At 39.1% G+C, this 24,503-nt stretch overlaps 1 protein-coding gene across 3 annotated transcripts in view; it reads right to left on the bottom strand.

Annotated features, from left to right (window-relative positions):
- Positions 1-24,503, bottom strand: part of LOC136160736 (S-adenosyl-L-methionine-dependent tRNA 4-demethylwyosine synthase TYW1) — a 138,935-nt gene that overhangs the window by 87,601 nt on the left and 26,831 nt on the right. For all 3 annotated transcript variants that reach the window (XM_065924776.1, XM_065924777.1, XM_065924778.1), the window contains 3 exons: positions 22,181-22,233; positions 7,999-8,117; positions 4,806-4,915 (listed from right to left, as the gene is read on the bottom strand). In XM_065924776.1, the coding sequence (XP_065780848.1) occupies positions 4,806-4,915; positions 7,999-8,117; positions 22,181-22,233 (282 nt within the window). The remainder of the gene's footprint in view (positions 1-4,805; positions 4,916-7,998; positions 8,118-22,180; positions 22,234-24,503) is intronic.

The raw sequence follows: 24,503 nt of genomic DNA, 5'->3' as shown, positions 1-24,503 counted from the left end.
GTCCCCGTCTAGGCAAAGCTATGGTTTTTTTCAGTAGTCACATATGGCTGTGAGAGTTGGACTAGAAAGAAAGCTGAGCGCCGAAGAATTGATGCTTTTGAACTGTGGTGTTGGAGAAGACTCTTGAGAGTCCCTTGGGCTGCAAGGAGATCCAACCCGTCCATCCTAAAGGAAATCAGTCTGGAATATTTATTGGAAGGACTGATATTGAAGCTGAAGCTCCAATACTTTGGCCACCTGATGCAAAGAACTGACTCATTTGAAAAGACCCTGATGCTGGGAAAGATTGAAGGTGGGAGGAGAAGGGGGCGACAGAAGATGAGATGGTTGGATGGCATCACTGACTTGATGGACATGAGTTTGAGTGAGCTCCAGGAGTTGGTGATGGACAGGGAAGCCTGGTGTACTACAGTCCATGGGGTCACAAGGAGTCGGACACAACTGAGTGACTAAACTGAACTGAACTTAGGGATGAATGAGAGACAGAACACAGGGATTTCACTGATTGCAGGAGGCATTCAGGTTCATTAAAAAAGAAAACTTTAGATTATAACCATTGATCAAAACTGAGTGAAGGTAGAAAATCTCACTGCCTAGCTGAATGGCCACAGTAAACAGCCATTAATTTTTACATTTCAGGTTACTTTCTGCCAAGAGCCCAAAAGACAGTAAACATATCTTCTAATACTATAGTCTCACAGTAGGATTTGCTGCAGCTATTAAAACAATGAGACAGATTTTCAAAAAAGTAATGTCTTGATTAAGCCCAGAACGAAGTAAGAAGCATTAACAAATAGTCACCATCATCTAAAAAATTGGAAACTAAGGGAGTTCTCATTCTTAGTGAAAATATAATGAATCAGAGCTCCTTTAAGCCCATGTGCAGACCTGTGCCCATGTGCCCACCACACCTTCAAAAATACACTTGTTTTCTACTACTGTAAAGAAAAACTGTTTTCAGCATTCTGAAGAGTGTCAATGTACAAGTATCAACCAGTTCCAATTTGAAAACCTTTCAAGAAAATTTACTGTTGATTAAATAAAGAGATGTTTTGCTGACATGGTAACATTTTGTCAAGGCAATTAATTAAGGTATGCAAAAAGCATCCTTTGTGAAAATTACAAGGGCAAGGTAGATACTCTGTAAAAGCTGTTTTTAAGGGTGAATGAATGGCAGCTGCTGTATTTCAGGGGTCACCCCCACCCTCTTAGGCATTCTCACCCCCACTCAGGATTCACTTATTCACAGACAAGCTCTGTTCTTTCTCCCTACAATCCTGTATCTGTCCTTCCCCTGCAAGACAATATATATATACTTTAAAACGCTTTTGTCTCTTATGCCACAGGTACCTGAAGACAAACTGTCTGAGATGCCTACTGATTAAAGCAAGTACAAGGTTACTAACCAGGGACACCTTTCTGCACAGGACAAACCCTCCAACAAGCTAGGCAGACAACAAAGACTGCGTGCTCACCAAGCTCACCTAACATGTGTTATTAACGTGAAGAAAGGCGGCCTCATGATTTATTCATCTCTTATTTCCATTTAAAGTACATTTACAAAAATGCTCCTGTCAGAAAAATCACTATCAAAACTCAGGTTGTCACTCTGTATCAAGGACATCTCCGGATGGAAAAATGCATGTCTACTCCTCTGGGCTGCTTCCACCCATACAAGATGCCTGGCACACAATTTATTCAGGGAGCTTCCTAGATGTCCAGGGAACACACATCCTCGGCCATAACCCCATTATTTAAGGATTCAGCTGCTTCTTTAAGCACCAAATAAAAACATACTGATTACACTAAAAAGGTAAAATTACTGGTGTTTGCCTGCTTCTGATATGACTATCTAGGATGGCTAATTTTACGTGTCAACTTGGCTGGGCCATGGTGCCCAGTTTGGTCAAACGTTATTCTGGATGTTAGATGGTTAAGATGTCTTCTGGGTGATATTAACGTTTAGCTCAGTGGACTCTGGGTAAAGCAGACTGCCCTTTCTAATGCAGATGAGCCTCATCAAATCAACTGAAAGCCTTAAAGAACAAAGGCTGACAGCCCCCAAGCAAGAAGGAATTCTGCAAGCAGACTGCCTCTGGATTTGAACTGCAATGCTTCCTCAAATCTCCAGCCTGCTAGTCTACCCCATCAGATTATTTTTATCTTTTTGATTGACCAAGTCTGTACAACTCCATGATCCAATTCTTTAAGCCAATCTCACTCTATCAATCTCTCTCTCTCTCCCTCTACAAACACCCACACAGCATCCTGATGATTCTGTTTCTCTGAAGAACTCTGACTAGTAACTAAGTATCCAAAAGAAAGTAAGACTTTGCCTTGACATTGACTTAAAAGGCTTAAAGGTTTATTTGAAGATCAACAATAGATAATATTAACTAAATCAACAAAGAGTCCAAGAAAAGCTAGTAAATTCCTGATGTAGAGATTTACTGGTTTTTTACTACATGGTTTCATTTAATTTTCCAAAAGGCTGGTAAGAGACACCACTTTTTCCAAATAAGAGAAAATAACTTGTTTCCAAAAAAAAATTCTTGAGACTAAAAACCAAGAAGAAATACTAAAATATTTATTAGCATCTCTGCAGATGTACAAGTTGGCACATACATGTGTACACATATATGTATAGGGGAATTTCCCTTAGAAAACTCATAAAGAGTTAATATAAATTTATAAATTACTTTTATAAATTATTATTGCTCTTGCATCACTATTTGCAGTACTTTCCCAATTTCTCCTAGGAAGTCAGAATAGTACTAAGAAATACCATGGTAAAAAATTAGAAATAGATTTGGTCTTTGCTCTGGTTCCTGGCACAAAGCTCCTATAACCCCTGGGATATTCTGAGTGGTGGGAGTACCTTTTGCCATTCATAAGGATCCCTTTCGGAACTTCCCTAGCGGTCTGGGGTTAAGACTCCATGCTTCAACTGCAGGGGACACAACACCTGGCCAGGGAACTAAGATCCCAAAGATCCCAAATGTCAGGCAGCACAGCCAAAAAATAAACAAGGAGCCCCTTTTAAGTACACCTAAGTACATTTATCCAAATGGGTGACATAGGGTAGGACTCCTAAATAGCCTCAGGATGGGGCTGGTCACCATAAAGACCCAGTGTTCAAAGGATTAGAATTTTTAATCACACCCATGGACTGGTGAGAAGGGAAGGGGGACTGACATATTAAGCTCTATAAGAACTCTTGAACAAGATTTGATGAGCTTCTGGGTTGGTGAATGTATCCATGTGCTAGGAGGGTGTTGAACCCCAGTTCCATGGGGACAGTAGCTCCTGGCCTCAGGACCATCCCAGACCAACCCTATACTTCTCCATCTGGCTGTCTACCTGTGGTCTCTATAATAATACCCTTTATAGCAAACTGGTAAACATAAGTAGATGCTTCTCTCTTCTGCGAGCCACTCTAATAAACTAACAGAATCTGAGGAGGTCGTGGGAACTTCTGATTTACAGACAGTCAATCCAAAACACAGGTAACATCCCAGGCTTTCTACTGGCATCTGAAGTGGGGCACACAGGACTGAACCCCTAACCTTTAGGTCTGATGTTATCTCCAGACTGTGCTAGGACTGAATTACATTTGTCGGACACCCAGGCACTGTCTGCTGAGACCTGGAGAACTGCTTGGTGGAAGAAAAACATCAGAAACACTGTGATCTCAAGAAGCAGGGATCTGGCAGAACCAACTTCTCTGCATGAAAGAACTACCTGATCGTCAAAATGCTAATTACTGGGGTTTATAAAGACTCCCATTTACGATGCAAGAGTGCTGATGCCAAACCCACCTTGGTTGGAATTCACTTTTTTTGTTGTATATGAAAGGAAAGGAGAATAAAGGGAACAGGACTGACAAGTGGTGGGTGGAGACAGAGGCATGCACATTTAACAGGGAACCTAACACATTTCAGTCGATCACCTGCAACTTCTTTAAAAAGCCATTCTTTTATTGGGTTGGCCAAAAAGTTTGTTCAGGTATTTCCTTACGCTGCTATGGGAAAGCCCAAAGAACTTTTTGGCCAACTCAATACAAGTCCTCCACATCTATCTACAGGGAGGGGTCTCAAAGTCTAGTTCCCAGTTCAACAACAGGGTTACCAGAAAATGTGTAAGTGATGTACATTCTTGCTCCCTCCCTCAGACTTTCTGAATCAATCCGTGGGGAAAGAGATTGAGAATCTCTATTTTAATGATCAATTCTGATGCACAGTAAAGGTTAAGAACCAGCCATCTCCAGTAGAGTCAAATACCTTGAACTATGAGACACAGCTAGATCAGGAAATTCCAGGAACTGAGTAGCAGAATTCTATCCATCACTGTGGATCATGTGGAGGAAATCTGATTAAAATTAACCCCCCTTTTTTGTATGGCATTTATTCAAAAATGCCTTCCTAATACTATCTAACTGGTATTACTTACCAGTTGAATGATCTAAAATTATCAGTCAAATCACAAGGTTGCTTTGTATCCAACACAGAACAACAGCAAAAGTTTTTAGAAGGCATGATGATACATTCCCAGCCAAAATTTACAAGCTGAGTGCACTGTATGAAAAGTAGCTAAGCTGTGAATTAATTTTTTAGTTCTCCCATTATATGATATACAAAGTTATCAGTGAAAACTACAAAAGCCAAAGTATATATAGTATTTCTACAAAGTTTTCCATTTCCTATAGGAGAATTTGCCAGCAGGGACAACATTCTGCCAAAGGAGGCAATTCTTCTGCCAATTTAATTCAGGCTATTAGCATTCCTTTGTAGAGGGAAGATAAATACCTTTAAACTGCTTGATCATGTTCTGATGGTTTTCAATGGCTTCCTTCAAGATCATTTCAGGCTGGTCCATCTTCCACCGCCATTCAGTACCCACTGGATTGGTGTGGTGCCTAGAAAAAAAGAGGCAAAAGTTCTTTAGAACTCTGTTAAATCTCAGCTAGTCACCCCCTATGAGGGAGTCCCTATAATTATAAGATCCAAGCTGGTTTTCTCCTAAAAGCTGAGCTATCTATAGCTATATTTTACAACTTATTTTGCGTCATGACATCTAGGAGAGACAGATAGATGGACAAGGGAAATGCTTGGCCAAGATTGAGGCTTAATCAGAGTAATACAAAACATGTACCCCTCTCTCTCAGCCACACACCACCAGGCTAACAAGCATCCAGCAATGACCACCAGTACAATATTGTTTCAAGACTCTCTCTGAGAGGCAATGGAAGACCTAAACCTTAGGATGGATCAGATATAGAGGGAAAAACCTCCAGCAAACCCCAGGCAACATGCAAAGTATCTCTAAAGGACACCAGAAAGGAAAGGGGTGCCAATTTCCATACACAAAAAACATTCATCTCAGTCTCTAACAATGTTGGACTTCAAAAAAAAATAAGAGGCATACAAAAAAGCAAGAAAACAACACATTTCCAATAGACAAAGTAATCAACAGAACCAAACTCTTCTGACACAAGGGGTGAAAGAATCTGACAGGTTGTATTTTTAGAACTATGATTACCATATGTTACAAGCTCTAATAGAAAGAGGTAAATAACATGCAAGACCAAATGAGCAAATTCAGCACAGAGATGAAAATTATAATCAAATAGAAGTACTAAATATGAAAAAATAGAACTTCGACAGGCTCAACAGTAAACTACAACAGCTAAGGAAAGAGAAAAAAAAACTTGGAGAGGACAAATAAGCCAAATAAAACACACATAAAATTTTAAGTGGGGAAAAAAAACACACAGCATCCAAGAGCTGTGGGACAATTATCAAAAGGTCCAAAATATACATAATTGGAATCCCAGAGCCAAAGTACAATAATTAAAATCCCAGAAGGAAAACACAAAATAAAGTAGAAAAAGATGTAGAAAAATTACGGCCAACAATTTCCCAAAGTTAATGAGAAACAATTAACCACAGATCCAAGAAGCTTGCAGAACAACCAGAATATTTGAAGACAGTGCAAAAATACAGTATCTAAGCTAATGAAAACAAAAGAAAATCAGAAAATCTTCAAGTAAGAGAAAAAGGACACATTACTTAAGGACACAGACTGATATTACTTCCGACAACTCATCAGAAAACAAGTAAGCCAGATGAAACTATAATGACACCTGAAAGAATGCTTAAAGGAAATAAACTTGTCAACTCAGAATTCTATACCCAGTGCAAATATCTTTCCAAAAATGGAGTAAGAAAGACTTTTGCAGACAAAAATCTGAAAATTTTCCTTGTTGGCAAACCTATACTACAGAATATATTAAAGGGAATCATTCAGACAAAAGAAATAGATACCAGGTAGTAACTTAGATTACTCAAAGAAATGATGAGTGCTGAAAAAAGAAAAAAATATGGAAAAATAGTTTATTTTTCCTTTTAATTACTCTAAAAACAACTGACAGTACAACTAAAACAGAGTACTGTAAACTGTGTTTACAGCTTATATAAAAGTAAAATTTATGCCAACAGCAGTCAAAAAATATAATAGAAATAGCAAATATACTGTTGTGAAGCTCTTATGCTACATATCCCTGGACCACTGCACACAGAACTTTTCAACCTCAGCACAACCGACATTTCGAACTCAATGACTCTTTGCTGTGGAGGGCTGTCCTGTGTGTTACACGGCGTGTAAGAGCATCCCTGGCCCCTACCCACAAGACACCAGTAGCACCTCCCTCCGTTACAACAATCGAAAATGTCTCCAGACACGGTCAAATGCCCTAAGTTCCCCCCTGGGATGAAAAAATAGAAATTCTGCCCCAGTTGAGAACCAATGATTTAACAGAATGTCTGAAAAGATATTTTTCAGTTTTTGTTTTTGTTTTTTTACTATATCCCTGGATAACTAGAAAAGGGAAACCATGTAAAAGAACTTATGATGGGATGATGATACTAGATTCTTTTTTTTAGGCCTTTTTTAAAATATTATCTGTCAGTCAAAGTAGGTAGTAAGATAAAACAATAATAGCTGAGATTTGCATCGAAATAGTGAGAACTAGGGTAGGTAAATGGAACATGACTGGGAATGTGTTAACAAACGTACATAGAAATTCATTATACCATTCACTCTATTTTTGTTCAAAACATATACATAATGAAAGAAGTACTCCCTAATATGATATGCTGAGAGGTTACGTCACTTCAATGGGTTTTTATCCCAAAATCCAAATATACCTAACTAAGACTCTTCAAAAGTGTCAAGGTCACGACAGACAAGGAAAGACTACAGAACTGGAGACAGCTAGAGACATGACACCTAAGACCTAAATTTGATGTAGGATCCTGAACTGAATCTAGTGGGAAAACCAATGAAGCTCAGTTTCCAATTTCATTAATAATACTGCATCAATGTTAATTTCTTGATTTTGATAGTTGTTCCATGGTTACATAAGGTCTGAACATTAACAGAAGTTGGAAAATTTCTTTGGAAATCTTCTGTAAGCTAAAATTGTTTCAAAATAAAAAGTTTATGTATATAAAATTCTAATGACAGAGAAAGTCTTATACTTAAAAAATAAAAGCAGGATATAAAACAGAAAGTAGAAAATGCTCTCAGCTATATTTTTAAAAACAAAAGACTCCGGGAGGAAAAAAAAAACAGAAAGCAAATACTACAAAGCATTAAAAGTGTTTTCCCTGGGTGCTTGAATTATTGCTTTTCTTTATAACTTTTAATGGTTTTTAAAATTTTCTATGTAAGTCTAGAGTACTTTTATGATTCAGTGGAGCTTTTTTTTAAAAAAAGGATGAAATAATGAGAACCTAAAATACAATCAATTGAATTAGCTACATAAACAGATATAGTGAGTTAGAGAAAGTAGAGATTTTCAGTCTAAACCAATCTACACCACTGAATAGCTAATGATACCACTATCAGAATAGCAAGGAACAGGTTAAACTCCTAGGATTTTTCAGCCTCAGCACAACATTACCTATTTGATCACCATGGCCATTCATTTTTACTTACCGCCAACAGAAGACACATTTATTCGCACATGCCAAGCTCGGGGTAGTTTCCATGCAACGATGGCTCTCAATGCCATAGAATGTATGTTTATAGCAACCTCCTCTCCCTCGGAGCATGGACTGTGAACACAAAAAACAAATAATTTGAAAAAGATCCTCAAAGCAAGGAAACAAAATACCAGGGCATCATTTTAAAGAAGAAACCAAGTGTTTCCAAAGTATAAATACCCCTACCAGTATCTGCATGAGACAGAAAACCAACATTATAACATTAGATTGTTTTGATGGTGTTTGGGTTTTGATAGTGCTCTGGGTTTTCCAAACCCTAATGAGATAAACCTATGATTCATTAACTTTGAAAGCTCCACAGGCAGGACCATGGATACTTTCATTTTCTAATCCATTCACCTGCCTCAAATATTAGTACAATAATATATAATGCCAAAGGAGAAATAAGGCTCCCAGAAAGGGGGGAAGTACATTCACCTGAAAGAGTTATCTCCATATTGAATAAAGGAGGGTGAGTAAGGGAATGAAACCTGAAGCACATTCTATGTCAACCCAACAGTAGAAGTTGAACATAGACGGGGAGTTGAGACTGTTGAGGGGACAAGCTGCATGTATACAAGAAATAGATTATTCCAGAAAAGAACACAATGTGATTGGTAAAACCACCATAAGAATGGTTAACTTGAAGAAATACTGCAGATCAACTCAGGGTTGGGACCACAAGATACCATGGCGCTTCCTGTGGTAACCATTAGAAAGATCCACCCAGGAGCTCTGTGTTAGATGGGCTTGGTTCAATAAGAAGTGAAACCTGTAAGGAGGTCATGCAAGAAAGGACCTGGTGACTTTGCTCTAACACTGGTGGAGGTAAGGCAAAGGGAACTTAAGAGGTATGGTCCCAATCAGAGGGACAAACAGAGGAAGTTGTCCAAGATAACTGAGATTTTGAGCTAAGTGACCGAAATGCTACGGAATTAACAAGAGGAACAACAAACGAGGAAAACAGCTGGCAAGCCTTCATACATATGGATCAGTGTACATTACATATCAGTGTAATGATATTACAACGCTGCCCACATAAAATCTACCAGCTTGTTACTATGTCAGTTGACCAAAGAGTCTTATTTTTTGTCCTAATAAAAGAGGTTCCCCTATCTGTTTCACTTAGTCCTTTCACATAAAAGAAAAAAAGGAGTGAAGGGAAAATGTTGTTCAGGATAACTGCTTCTACAAATGCTCTTTCAAGTTCCCAAGAAAATATTCAAGAAAGCAAACAAAATATTCACATCTTCCAAAGCAGCACTGAAAACTAAAATGTCCACCATATGCAAAAGTTACAGAATAATTACCACTACATATTATGGCAACGGAGAAACGAAGTTGAAGACTTGCATGTTTCATTCATTATTTACCAATCAGTTAATGTACTTCAAGCATACTGTGTGTCCAATGTACAATGATTAATAAGACAGAGCCCCTACCCATGGAGGGGCCAGTTGGAGGAAATGGCAAGTAAGCAAGAAAAATGTGCAATACTATTATGATAATCTGATTAAATCAGTTAAGATTCTTCTGCAAGCAATAGAAATAGAGTCTAGATAAAGAAAAAAAGGAGTTTACTGAAAGGATCTCACACCTCAATGATCCATTAAAAAGGCAATAAAGAAGGAAAGCCAGCAGCAGGACCACCACTCGATCCCCCAGAAGTTATATACTATAGACACCATGCCCCCTCTCCTGATACCATCAGCAGCACCACCGCTGAACTGCAGATGGCTGCTGCCACCAGCACAAGAATGAGTTCTCCATGTCCCAGTTCCTTTCCTTCACTCACCCCATATTCAAAGTCTCCGGCTGAAAAGAATGACTATCCTAGATGACACTTTTATACCCAAGTTACTAGGACATGGTACCAAGAAACAGTATCTGTCATCCTTAGCTTCTATAGCAGGCAGTGGTCCCTCATACCAACCAAAGCCCATTTAATGAGAAATTTCTCAAACATGAAAAGACTAAGATGCTGGGCAAGCAGAGAGAAGACAAATGTCCAGCATGCTGTTACTGGAGCCCCTGGGACAAGTGATCAGCCCAGCTTCCAGGACCAGTGAGAACTCCTCAGAGGTGAGATATCCAAACTGAACACTGAAGGGCAAAAAGGATAAAGGGACGGACACATGTGAGGAGGACGGCACATTTTTCTTTAAAACTATTTTCTTCGAGTTTTATAGTTTCATACTTTAGATTTTAGGTCTTGATCTATTTAACTCAAAATGTGTGTGTGTACTTTTGGTGCACGTGGTTTGGTGGCAGAGGTTTCTTTGCCTATGGTTTTTTGCCTATGGATGGTGCTGGTTGCCGTAACACCATTAGTTGGAAAGGTTATCCTTTCTCCAAGGAATTGCTTTTGAACCTCTGCAAAAATCAGTTAAGCATATTTGTGAGTTTATTTTTGGGACCTCCATTCTGTTCTATTGACCTATATGTCCATCCCTCTACTGATACCATATGTTCTTGATTACTGTAGCAATCAGAAAGCTATAATATCAGGATGTATGAGTCCTCCCATTTTATTCTTCCACAATACTGTTCAAGCTATTTTACATTCCCATGCCTTTCCTTATAAATTTTATAATAAACTGTCTACTTCTACAAAAACCTTCCTGGGGCTTTAATAGGAATTGCATTAAACCCATACATCGATTTGATGTTTTACTCTATTGAGTCTTCCAATCCATGAACATTTATTTAAATTTACATTTATATTTTTACTTACACTTACTTAGATTTTCATTGGTTTCTGATTTGACATCTTTCCTCATTTCTAACATAAGGATACATTGCTGGAAATTTCTCTCTGAGCACTGCCTGAGCTGCAACATTTACATTTTTTTTTTACTATCATTCAATTCTACATATTTTTTTCATTTCCTTTGAGACTTACTCTTTGGCCCAAGGTTTATTTAGAAATGTGTTGTTTAATTTCCACATATTTATAGAGATTTTCCTGTTTTTATTATTGATTTCTAGTTTGATTCCATTATGATCACAAAACACACTCTGTATTATTTTAACACTTTTAAATCTGCTGAGGTTTGTTCCATGGCCTAGAACATGGTCTATCTTGGTGAGTGTTCCATAGGCACTTGGAAGAAATGCATATTCTGCTATTGCTGGGTGGTATATTCCTTATATGTCAACTAGCTTCTACTGACTAACTCACCATTTTACTCAACCTACCTATGTCATTGAATTTGATGTAAGTTTTCTGTAAACATCCTATATTTGGGTCATTTTTTAAATCCACTCTGCCAATCTTTATCATTTGACTGACAGATTTAGAATATTTACATTTGAAGTAATCAGTTATGCACTAAAATAGCCTACCATTTTATTATTTGTTTCCTGCTTATTCCCTCTGATTCTCACTCCTGTTATTCTTCTGATTGCCTGCAGGTTACTTAAACATTTTCAGGATTCCATCTTTATTTTTTGTTTTGATTTTATCTCTATGTATAGTGTTTGCAGGCTTTCCTCATAGCTCTTCCATCATCACTCAGTCTGTAAAGAATCTGCCTGCAATGCAGGAGACTCGGGTTCAATTCCTGGGTTGGGAAGATCCTCTGGAGAAGGAAACGGCAACCCACTCCAGTATTCTTGCCTGGAGAATCCCACGTACAGAGGAGCCTGATGGGCTACAGTCCACGGGATCATAAGAGTCGGACACAACTGAGTGACTTTTACTGAGATGGTGTTTGTAGTGGTTGTTCCGAGTATAAAACTATACATACATGACCCATCAAGTCTACTAGTAAAAAAATTTTACCAGCTTCAAGTGAAGTGTGGAAACATCACTTCCATTCAGATCCCTTTAATTTTCTCTTTTAAATTATATATTTAAATATAATTTTTTTAAATTTATTTTAAATTTATTTTATATAAATATATTTATTTATATAAATATATAAATTTTAAATATATTTTATTTAAATTTATTTTAAATTTATTTTAAATATCATTTAAAATATATATTACATATCATTGTCCTGAGTATCACATGGTGTTAAAATTTTTGTTTCAGGACTTCCCTGGTGGTCCAGTGGCTAAGACTCCAAGCTCCCAGTGCAGGGGCCCAGGTTTGATCCCTGGTCAGGGAACTATATCCCACATGCTGCAACTAAGAGTCTGCATGCCTCAACTAAAAGTTCTGTATGCTGCAACGAAGGCTGAAGGTCCCACCTGCCGCAACTAAGACCCAGTGTAGCCAAATAAAAATAAATAAAAATGTTTAAAAGTATTCTGCTTCAATCATCAAATATGATTATAAAAATTATGAGGAAAATGATCAGCTACTATATGTATTCATATTTTTGCTCTTTTCATCACTCTGCCTTCCTTTCTCATGCTTAAAGAATCTTTCTTTCATCACTTCATTAGGTTTGAATAGCTTCCTTTGACTGATCTTTAAGGCAGACTTGCTAGAAAAAGACTCAGTTTTCTTTAATCTGATAATGTGTTTAGTTAATCTTCATTTTGGAGGATAGTTTTGCCAGACACAGAAATCATGATTGACAGGTATTTTCTTTCAACACTTGAACATGTGCCACTTCTGTCTGGCCTCCATGATTTCAGATGAGAGATCTGATGTCAAATTGATGTTAGTTCACGGTTTCTCTCTAGCATCTTTCAAGATCTTTTTCTTCTTTAGCTTTCAGATCATTAATTGTAAGGTATCTTCATGTGGATTTCCTTGGTTCTGTTCTACTTGGAGTTTATTCTCTCTGCTATTCGGGTTGGGTAAATTCTATTGACTTGCCCTGGTCACAGATCATTCTGTCAATTGGTAAGGTCCCCGGCTGTATCCTCTGTCATCTCTACTCTATTACTGCACCCATTCAGTGAGTTTTTATTTCTGTTACTGTATTTTTTCAATTGTATAATTCCTTCTTGGTTCCTTTTATAACTTCCATTTCTCTGCTGAGATTTTTTATTTTTTCATTTGTTTCAAGAGACTTTGTAAGTGATTGCTGAAGCATTTTTATGACAGCTGCTTTAAAATCCTTGTCAGATGACTCCACCATCTGATTCATCTGGTGTTGGTGTCAGTTTATTATCTTTTTTTGCTCAAGTTGTGATTTTCATGGTTCTTGGAATGACAGGTGATTTTTTTTCACTGCATCCTAGACATTTTGTCTACTATGTTAGGAGGCTCTAAATCCTATTTCATTCTTTCACTTTAGCAGCAGGCACTTAGTTTAGGTTGAGCTTGCAGGTCCTGGACTATTTTGTATGCTGTGGCTCCAATGGCAGTTTAATTTTCAGAGGCTTTGCAATGTAATTTTGCTTGGGCTCCCACTGATCTTGGCTGGTACCGTCAGAGGGGGTGAAAGAGGTTTCACATGGAGGAGGGGAATCTCAGGCCAGCAGGCTTCCCATAAAGGTGGCTTATTTGGCAGAGTTGCTCTGGCCGATGGGCCTGGGTAGCCCCGGTAACTCTGAATGGGAGAGTGGAGTCTCAGGACAAGAATAAAAAGACTTGGCTTCCCTAGACAGGCCACTTCTTGTGGAGGGGACTGCCACCCAACCACCATGATGTCTCTCAGTGAAGGAAAGAAGTCTCGGGCCACCCAACCACCATGCTATCTCTCAGTGAAGAAAAGGAGTCTTGGGCCCAGCAGGCACAGAGAACGTTTCACAGGCCAGGTCAATTACTGCAGGAGTAAGGTGGTACGGAGAAGGTTTCTCTCTTTCCATTTTTACTTGACCATCTGATATCTCTTAGCAGAAGGGGGGTAACTCATGGTCCAACAGGGAAGAAGAGCATTTGTCCCAGCTGCTTATTATTGGTGGGGCTCCCAGCTGATCCCCTTTGCGAGTGGTTCTGGGCTCACCAGAATCTGTTAGAGGGACTCTCATTGCATACAACGGAGGAACAAACCTAAATGAGTGGGCTTCTGCTGCTAGATTAAGACTTAGTAAACACAGAGTCTGGGTAAAATTTCAGTCTTCCATTTTTGACAGGGGATGAAGAGTTCAATGCAGTGTTCAATATACTGCAGCCCATGGGTCAAAGTCAGGCTGCAGCTTGTCTCTGCAGGTAAGGTTTTGTTGGAATACTATCGCCCACATTTGTTTACTTATATCTATGGTTGCTTTGGGGCTAAAATGGCATAGTTGAAAAGCTGCAACAAGATCATATGAACCACAAACCTTAAAAAGTCACCATCCGGCCCTTTAAGAAAAGGTTTGCTAACCCCTGATTTAGAGATTTATTCCATACTATAGAGTAAAATGGCGTCCCTGGTGGCTCAGAGGTTAAAGCATCTGCCTGAAATGCGGGAGACCTGGGTTCAATCCCTGGGTTGGAAAGATCCCCTGGAGAAGGAAATGGCAACCCACTCCAGTATTCTTGCCTGGAGAATCCCATGACGGAGGAGCCTGGTGGGCTACAGTCCACGGGGTCACAAAGAGTCGGACATGACTAAGTAACTACTCACACACAGAAAATAAATTCTAAACTGGTTAAGCAAACTGTTAAAGAAAAAAAAAGTACAAACAGGAGGAGGACTTAGAGAGGATAGAAGAACAGGAAGCATTAGGAATCTGTCTCCCCACCTGGTCATGAATCTCAATCTGCCTGTTGTTCTTTGTCTTTGACCTAGGAGTCCTGGGTTCTCCACCAGCATCTGTGAAACTCTACCAGGTGAATACGTTGGCTTGTAAGCAGGCTGAAAGAGGAGACCCTCCACCGTTCTTGATAGTTAATACTAGCCCCTGGTTCCTTTGAGCGCCTCATGTCACAGAAACAAAAATTTTCTCAGGAACCAAGGGGACCTCCGAGACATCTGTGTGTGTGTTTGTTCTCGGTAGTGTCTCACTCTTTGTGATCCCATGGATTGCAGCCCACCAGGCTCCTCTGTCTATGGGATTTTTCAGGCCATTCCCTCCTCCAGGAGTTCTTCCAAACCCAGGGATCAAACTCATGTATCCTGTGTCTCCTGCATTGCAGGTGGATTCTTTACCCCTGAGCCACCTGGGAAGCCCTTAGTATTCTCCTTTACAGTCGTAGAAGTTAAGAGAAGATTACAGAAGGAGTCATTAGTGGCTCAGACTCCTCACTGACAGAATCACTCATCTTTGCAAAGAAGCATCATATTGAGGTGGTGATACAGCACAAAGGAAATGTGGCCTGCCTCGTGGAGGAAGGAAGTTAGAAATACCAACCATGACCAGGTGACCAAGTGCAAATATGAGCAGTTACAAATATACATACTGTCTCCTTTGCTTGGATATACATAATTATCTTTCCTCCCCTCCAACTATTTTATATAGGACAGGTAAGTGGTGGTCAACCTTATAATGTCATCCCTAGGTAAAAGATCTCAACAGAGAGTGAAGGGAGAGAATTAATACATCCTCCCTTGCATGAGTAATAATTATAACACTTTAGGGAGAAGCAGATGTTTTGTTCTTATCATGGTTTGAAAATGTGAATACAGGTAAAAGGGTGTGTACAGATGCTGAGCATCTAAAGAGGTAGACAGTGCTATTAATACTGAGTCCTGTGCCTCCCCTTATAAGTAGGGGCTAAGAAGCCCTTATACCGTATTTCTCAGATTCCCTTGTCTGAGGGGTTCTGATTAGACTCCACCAGTGAGCCAAGACTTAGATGGCGAGAAAGGAGAAATCGTTATTCTTCACTGGAGGCAGCTGGCAGACACAAGGGCATACAACAAACACTAAGTCCGAAGCGGCTTCAAGCGAGCTCCTGGGACACATTTGCTTTAACGTTGCCAGCGTTTCAGGTCACTTCCAGCAGTGTCCTGTGAGCCCAGCACTTCTCGACTTTCTCCAAGCAAGGAGCAGTTCTCTCTGACCTTCATTACCCCAAGCCTTTCAATGGCTTTGTAAGCATTCAGTTAATTTACTTTATTAAATCTGTTCTTGCGAAAATACCCAGCGTGGTTTCTGTTTTCCTGACTGGGACAGATGGGAAGGATTCAGCCAGGTGGAGACCAGAGTGGGGAACAGAGGCAGCACAGGCTGTATGAAGGTTAAAACAGAAAACAAAGCTGAACAAGTAGATCAGAACTATACTAGAGAGGGTCTTCCTCAGGTTTGGGGTTTAATATAATTTTGTCATCTGACAAATGTTTACTAAGCAATGACCACCTGCTAGGCTCTGTTTTCAGTACCGGAAAGAAAAATGAAGACTCTTAGGTTGGGGAGGAGATGAGAAGGGAAAGAGGAGACAGTTAAGAAGCAAGACCTAATCTGTTAATTGGTAATAAGTGCTAGGGAGAAATTCCAAGCAGTGTTAGGGGACCGGGGGAAGGTTGTTATTTTTAAAAGGTGGTCAAGGGAGAGCCACTCTGATAGAGACTCACTGAGCAGAGATCTAAGTGAGCAGACACAAGACCAGAAAGCCAGGGAGGAGTCTGAGTTCAGTGTATTCGGGTAACAGCAAGAAGGCCAGTAAGGTGAGATGAAGCACGGAAGATCAGATCCTTGGAGGCCTCTTTAAGGACTCAGGGTTTGGTTCTGAGAGAGATTAGAACCCCTGGGAGTTCTGAGTAAAAGAGTTACATGATCTGAGGCATCCAACTGCTGGGCAGGGAACAGCAGTGGGGATGACTGAGTGGAACCAGGAACAGCAGTTAGGAGATCACTTAACGACAATAAAAGGAACATATGACAGTGACTTGGATCCAGGCATAGCAGCATAAATGCCGAAAAGTAGTTATACTCTGGATATAGTTTGAAAAGATGTGCTCATGGAATAGATGTGGGAGGGTAAAAAAGAAAACAGAAAAACAACAGAAGAACAGAAATGACTCCCAGGCTTCTGGCCTGAGTAACTGAAAGGACAGTGTTGTCATAAATCGCTGGAATGAAGACTGAGGTCCTGAACAGATTTAGGAGAGGAAATCAGGAATTCTACTTCTGACACATTAAGTTTAAGATGCCTATTACACATCCCAATTGATATGTTGAGTAAGAAGTAACGAAGAGCTACCATAAGGCTTCAGAGAAAACGGCTAAATGAGAATTGAACTTCAGAGATTAACCTGGTTAATATCAGATAAATTGAGCAGGTGGAGGAGGGGATTCACTGGCAGTCAGAAGCAGACAGAAAAAAAACCTAGCTGCAGTGTCCAGGAGGACAACCTGAACTTCAAGGATGGCAATGAAAATGGATTGGGGTGGAGGTTCTCAATGGGGTCAACACTATCTGGGGGTATCCTGGAAATTCACTGAAATACTGTTATCAAAATGGTTGGGAGGCACTTCTGGCAATAAGTGAGGGGAGAGGCAAGACTGTCACATCTCCTGTAATGTTTAAGATAGTCCCCCAACCCCCCACCCTCCCACACACACAAAGGGTCTTATAAGCCACTTCCTTTCAAATGACTCACTACATCTCCATACTTGTGGAAAACCTGATTATAATCATCCACGCTTAGATTCCAACTTCATTTACAGATAAAGTATTTTCTGAACATTCTATCATACACTGAATTTTCCAGGAATGTAGCTACTATGGAAAATGACGACAGAAAACACTTTTTTTGATGCGAAGCTTCTGTAAGAAATTTCACCATTTTGAAAACCCACACCACAGAGAATAATGCTGCTTCTAATATTTAAGTCACTAACACAATACATGTATCCCATGTTATATGTGTAGGTGTCACATAAATACAATACAGAAGAGATTTGAGATGCTTTTGGTAGACTTGAAACCAAATATTAAGTTAACATATGAAATATTAAGACATGAAATACAGAATGCTCACAAATCAAAGTTGTTTAAGAAGTTATTGTGGTCATTTTATGTACTGCTAATTTTTACAGCACAACGATGAGAAATCTATCTTGCAATAATTATTTGAAATTAAACTTACTTATTTGAGGACTGCCTGTCATCTTTAAATCTTACTCTGAAAGTGTCACCAGAGGCCCATCTTACTTCCTTTAACCACTCTTACTTCCATTTCTGTTTCCAATCCACCCACATAGATCAAAGGAATAGAAACAAGAACTCAGAAATAAATCTACACTTATATGATCAACGAATCTATGACAAAGGAGGCAAGAATACACAAAAGGGAAAAGACAGCCTCTTCAAGAAATGATGTTGGAAATACTGGACAGCTACCTGCAAAAGAATCAAAATGAACTATTTCCTCACACCATATACAAAAATAAACTCAAAATGGATCAAAGACTTAAATGTAAGGCCTGAAACTATAAAACTCCTAGAGGAAAACTTCAGCACCACACTCTTCAACATCAGCTTTAGCAATATTTTTTGGATATGTCTCCTAAGGCAAGGGAAACAAAAGCAAAAATAAATAAATGGGACTATATCGAACCAAAAAGCTTTTACACAGTGAAGGAAACTCTCAACAACCAAAAAAGCAGCCTACTAAAATGGGAGAAGATATTTGCAAACAATATATCCAGTAAGGGGCTGACATCCAAAATATATACAAATACACACAATTTAGTAGCAGCAACAAACAAACAACCCAATTAAAGAACGGGCAGGGGACCTGAACAGACATTTTTCCAGAGAGGAAATGACAGCCAACAGACACATGAAAAGATGCTCAGTATCACTAATTATCAAGGAAATGCAAATCAAAACCACAGTGAGACACCATCTCACATATTTCAGAATCATTATCATCAAAAAGGCAACAAATAAGCGCTGGTGAGGATGTGGAGAAAAGGGAACCCTCGTGCACGGCTGGTGTGACCGTGAATGGGTGCAGCCACTATGGAAAACAGTTATGGAGGTTCCTCAAAAAGTCAAAAATAGAACTTCTATACGACCCAGCAATTACACTACTGAATATTTACCCAAAGAAAACAAGAACAGTAATCAGAAAAGATACATGTACTCCAATGCTCAATGCAGCTTTATTTACAAGAGCCAAGATACAGATGTAAACTTAGTGTCTACAGATAGAGGAATGAATAAAGAAACTGTGATGTAGATGGATATATATAGACCCACACACATACACACACGCACACAGTAATATTACTCAGCCATAAAAAGAATGAAATCTTGACGTTTGCAGCAACATGGATGGACCTTGAGGCTACCATGGTAAGTAAAGTAAGTCAGAGAAACAAAGACAAACACCACATGAACTTAGTTCATATGTGCAATCTATAAAACAAAACAAATAAATAAAATGAAAACAGACTCAGATACAGGGAATCGGTCATGGTCAGAAGGGCGAGAAGGGAGGGGAGAGAGGGTGGACAAAATAGGTGAAGGAACTAAGAGGTTCAAACCTCCAGTTTTATAACAAACAAATCACAGGGATACAATATACAACAGAAAGAATACCATCAACAAAGTGTAAGAACTTTGTATAGGGACAGATGGTTACTACTTACTGTGGTGAGCCTTTCATAACGTAGGCAAATGTCAGCTATGTCATATGCCTGAAACATAATATTGTACATCACTGCATTTTCATTAGAAAACACAATAATTCTAATGATATCTTATTTGTACCCATGGGAATTTAATTCACAAGGGTGACTGAGTACCAACACAGGAAGATATTACTTACATATTCTGGGAGAAAGGTGCCCACCATACCCCACAGGGTTTGTTCAGGAGGCAGAGAGAAGTGAGGGGAAAGCCTGGGCCACAGTCCTTACTGGAGTCTCCTTAGGACAGGAAAGGCAGTGCAGGGTAAATGATGCTGGACTGGCTGAAATGAATTATTCCAGTGGGCTCTAGACTATAGGGCTATCTCTAGCTTTCTGTATCAGGCCCTGGCATGATTTAGGGCAGGGAAGATATTGGCTTGGTGTGTGAGAGAGTCAGATAAAGAGGTAGCTAAAGGCTACAGATTTAGAATCACAGATGAAAGGTATGTTCAAGGCAAGCTACTGTTAATCTTTAGAATTAGCCCTGGGAGGGGCAGTCTCTATGAGCCTGCCAGAGCATCAAGGATACAGAAAATAAGGACTTCCCTGGTGGTCCAGTGGTTGAGAATCCACCTGCCAATGCAGGAGAAATGGATCTGATCCCTGGTCCAGGAAGATTCCACATGGCGCAGGGCAACAAGCCCATGCGCCACAACTACTGAGGCAGTGTGCCCCAAAGCCCACGCTCCACAACAAGAGGAGCCACGCAATGAGAAGCCCGTCCACCACAACTAGAGAGTAAGTAGCCCGTGCTCGCCACAACTAGAGAAAGCCCATGCGTGGCAACAAAGATCCAGCGCAGCCAAAAACGAAAAACAATAAAAATAAAATATTTTTTTAATACAGAAAGTAAGAACTTATAGTTATGCAATTGGCCCTGAGGTAGAGATGACAAATAGACAAATACAGAACATAAGAAAACAGAATAAATACATACAATAGAAATTCATAGATTGATCCTAAAATGTATACGGATATACAAAAGACCCAGAAGAGAAGAAACAATCTTGAAAATTAAAAACCAAGACAGAGAACTTATACTGCATGATTTCAAACTGATTACAAAACCACAGTAATCAAGCCAATTGTGGTATTGGCTTAAGGACAAACACATCAATGCAACAGAATAAGAGTAGTCCAGAAACAGGCCTTCCTATATACAGCAGACTGACTTTTCTACAAAGGCCTAAAAGTAATTCAGTGGTGAAAGGAAAATCCTTCTTAACAAATGGTTCTAAAACATCAGAATATCCATGTAGGTGATAGGTGGTGGAAAGGAACAATCTTGATCCTTACCTCACACCATTCATATAAATTAATTCAAGACCTAAACATAAAGGTTAAAACTATATATGAAGCTTCCAGAAGAAAACATAAACTATCTTTATGACCTTCAAGTTGACAAAGACTTCCTAACATATGAAAAGTACTAACCAAAAGAGAAAAAAGTATAAATTAGACTTTATTCACATTAAAAACTTCAAAGGATACCATTAGGGAAATGAAAGAGGAAGCCACAGACTAAGAGAAAATAACAACAGTGTGCATCAGGCAAAACTCTCATATCCACAATATATAAAGAACTCCTACAAATCAATAATACAAAGTCAAACAATTCAGTTTGGGTAAAATATCTGAACAGAGGTGGCATAACTATGAAAAGTCAATATGCACATGAAAAGGTGCTCCTCATCATCAGTAGTTATCTTCAAAATGGAAATTAAAACCAAAATGGTACCACTTCACAATCAGAAAAAGATTTATAATCCCACATGATGGTGAGAGAATACAGCGACTTTCTTAAATTGCTGATGCAGGTATAAAATAGTACAACCACACTGCAAACAGACTGGGAGTTTCTTATAAAGTTAAATATATACCTGCCCTATGACTTAGCAATTCCACTCCTAGGTATATAGCCAGATGAAATAAAATGTATGTTCATCCCAAAAAAAACACTGTACACACACATTCACAGTCATTTTATTCTTAATGGTTAAAATCTGAGAACAATCCAAACAACTAGTAACAGATTAAAAACTGTGGTATGTTCATAACACTGAATGTGTGCGTACAGATGTTCAATCATGTCCAGATTCCTCTGCCCCTGGGATTTTCCCTGCAAGAATACTGAAGTGGACTGCCATTTCCTATGCCAGAGGATCTTCCCAACCCAGGGATTGAACTCACCTCTTCCTTCATCTGCTGCCTGCAGGCAGATTCTTTACCGCTAAGCCACGGAGGCTTCCTTGAGTACTATGCCTATACTACTGCATAGTATTCAGCAATAAAAAGGAATGAACTAATATACATTATATGTGGATGAATCTGAGAAACCTGATGTTGAGTTTAAGAAGCCATTAGCAAAAAGCTACACATTATATGATCCTATTCACATGAAATTCTACAACAGGCAAAACTAAACTACAGTGAGACCAAAGAGAACAACTGTTGTGAGGCTGTCAGGGCAAGGACTACTGTCCAGAGACAGTCATAAGTAAACTTGTAGGGGTGAGGAAAATAGTCTACAGCTTAATTCAGGTGTTTGATAAGGGTTTTTTACATCCATCAAAATATGCTAACTCATGTAACTAATTCATTTGAAATCATTACACTTTATTAAATGTAAATTAACCCTTTAAAATGGTAAAATGCATTGCATATAACAGCCATATAAAAGTTGCCTAAAACAGAAATAATATTTGAACAAAAACAAATACCTTTGTCCATCTGCAAAGCTTCACCCCAGAATGGCTCCCAATCAACTGATAACCTGAATGAAAAAACAGGGAACACAAAATTGAAATGATTCAAAGCCTTATATCAAAAAGTGATTTTATATATAGGTATATTATTGTAAGTGATTATAAAACTGTAGCAAAGTCATTTTTCTTCATTTAAATAATAATAGACAACAATCCACAAGGCCACTAAGGTTTAATTGACCAGGACAGTACAACAATTTAAAATACGTATGCCTCTAATAACACAGGCTCAAAATACATAAAGAAACAATAAGTCAATCCAAAATCACAGGAAGTGATTTTAAGATCTCTCAGTATCTAACAGATCTCATAGGTCAAAACTCAGTGGAGCCCCACGATCTGAAGTAACAAAGTAAACTTGATCAAGGGCACAGAAAAAGAGAGACTGCACTCAACAGCTACACGATGCACATGCTTTACAAGTTCCCAAGCAACATTTATATAGATAAAAAAGAACCAGGTACTGCAACAAACAGCAAAAGCAAGGAACCATACATTTCTGTACAAAAAACGACTAGGGAACGGTCACCAATAATCTTCAAAAATAAATAAAGAATCAGATGGGCAAGAGGAGATTAAAAGAAAGAAATATTGTCCTCAAAAGTGGGAAAATAAAATTCTAGGAACCTGACATGAATTCTCAGCACCCTACACAACCTAGCATTTAAATTTTTTGAGCCACATGAGACATGAAAAGCATGGAAAAGCCATGCCAAAGCAATCACATTTCCTTATTTTAACACACTGGTGGAGCAAACAAGTAGAACATACTGATTTCAGAAGGCATTTAATAAAGTTTCTCATGAGGCTTCAAGTAATAAACCACAATTACCATGAGTCTCTTGCACAAAAAGACCCTTGACTTGCAGACAAATGAGGTAAATGGAGAAATACAGCCTGGATGATGGCGTAAGTGGATCAGTGGCTGGCTGAACACCCATGTTCACAGTGTGATGATTAATGGAACAAAGTCAATTTGGATTACAAGTCTCTAGTGGCAATATTATGAGGCTTTGTCTTTTATCCTCTTCCACATTTATGTAAACATCTTGCATATAAAGAAAGAACTGCTTATCTACTTGAAGATGGAACCAAGTCCAAATGAATAGCTAATCTCAGATATAGAATAAGCATTTTATAGATTCCTGGAGAAAATTCTAGCTTTTTTGGACTCCTACATTATAAGTTGCTCACAGCACTATCATAGAAATCACACTCTACTAGCTTTTTACATCTTTCTCTCCCAAGATACACAGGGTTCTACAAAACTCTGCATTTGGGTAAGTAAAGACTGTTTAGCACAGGATGAAACAACCTTAGTTGACCACAGTTCACACTATGCAGTTGCTAAGAATCCAAGTGCAGGATTTTTCTTCTTCCCAATATGGAGTAACAGAGGGTTTACCCCCCACTTGAAATACCAAAACTGGACAAAACAGATCAAACAACAGTTTTCAAGACATGAAACATCTGGCAACAAAGGATGATGATCCAACAGAGATGGGAAACAAACAAGGTTGAGACTTACCATTACCCAAGCTTATTGTCTTGGAAGTTTCCAGGCTATGCAGCAGGAGGGAGAACCTAAGTAGAGCTCAGCATTCTCCCTGAGCTGAGAACACAGAAGTAGAGTCTAGGGAACCCCTGTGGCTAAAGTTTGCAGGATTGAGTTCAGCAGAGACAAGGGCTACACAGAGACCAAACTCTGCAGAGGACTCCTATATTGCTTAGTGCATATGCGAGAGAAAAACTACCCAACAATAGGAAAGGACCATCTGAAAAGATTAAAAGTATGCCTGGTACTCACAGCCAGCTGGGAACTGTGCCTGCTCCTACCAGGCGGACAGATAACCTCAAGATTCCCAAGGCACTGGACAGAGTACATAGATGGGTTCTGCCTCAATGGTGGGGGAAAAAATTAGCTCTGGTCTCATCCAACAAATCATAAAAGCAAGATTAAAGGGCTCAAGCTGTTTCAAAATAATTTATCTTTGTCCCAGAATAAATCTCAAAAATGTTTTCAGGAATACAAAAATATCCAGCACTCCAAAAGGTAAAATTAGATCTGACATCCAATCAGATACCAGACTCATTAGAAAAGACCCTGATGCTGGGAAAGACTGAAGGCAAAAGAAGAGGGCAGCAGTGGATGTGATGGTTGGATGGCATCACTGATTCAATGGACATGAACTTGGGTGAATTCCAGGAGATAGTGAGGGACAGAGAGGCCTGGCATATTGTAGTCCATGGGGTCACAGAGTTAAAAACGACTTAGCAA

This window comes from Muntiacus reevesi, chromosome 2 (assembly GCF_963930625.1).
Source record: "Muntiacus reevesi chromosome 2, mMunRee1.1, whole genome shotgun sequence".
In the NCBI taxonomy this organism is placed as follows: domain Eukaryota; kingdom Metazoa; phylum Chordata; class Mammalia; order Artiodactyla; family Cervidae; genus Muntiacus; species Muntiacus reevesi.
Note: the sequence above shows the minus strand (reverse complement) of the source record. Positions and strands in the feature narration are given on the sequence as shown.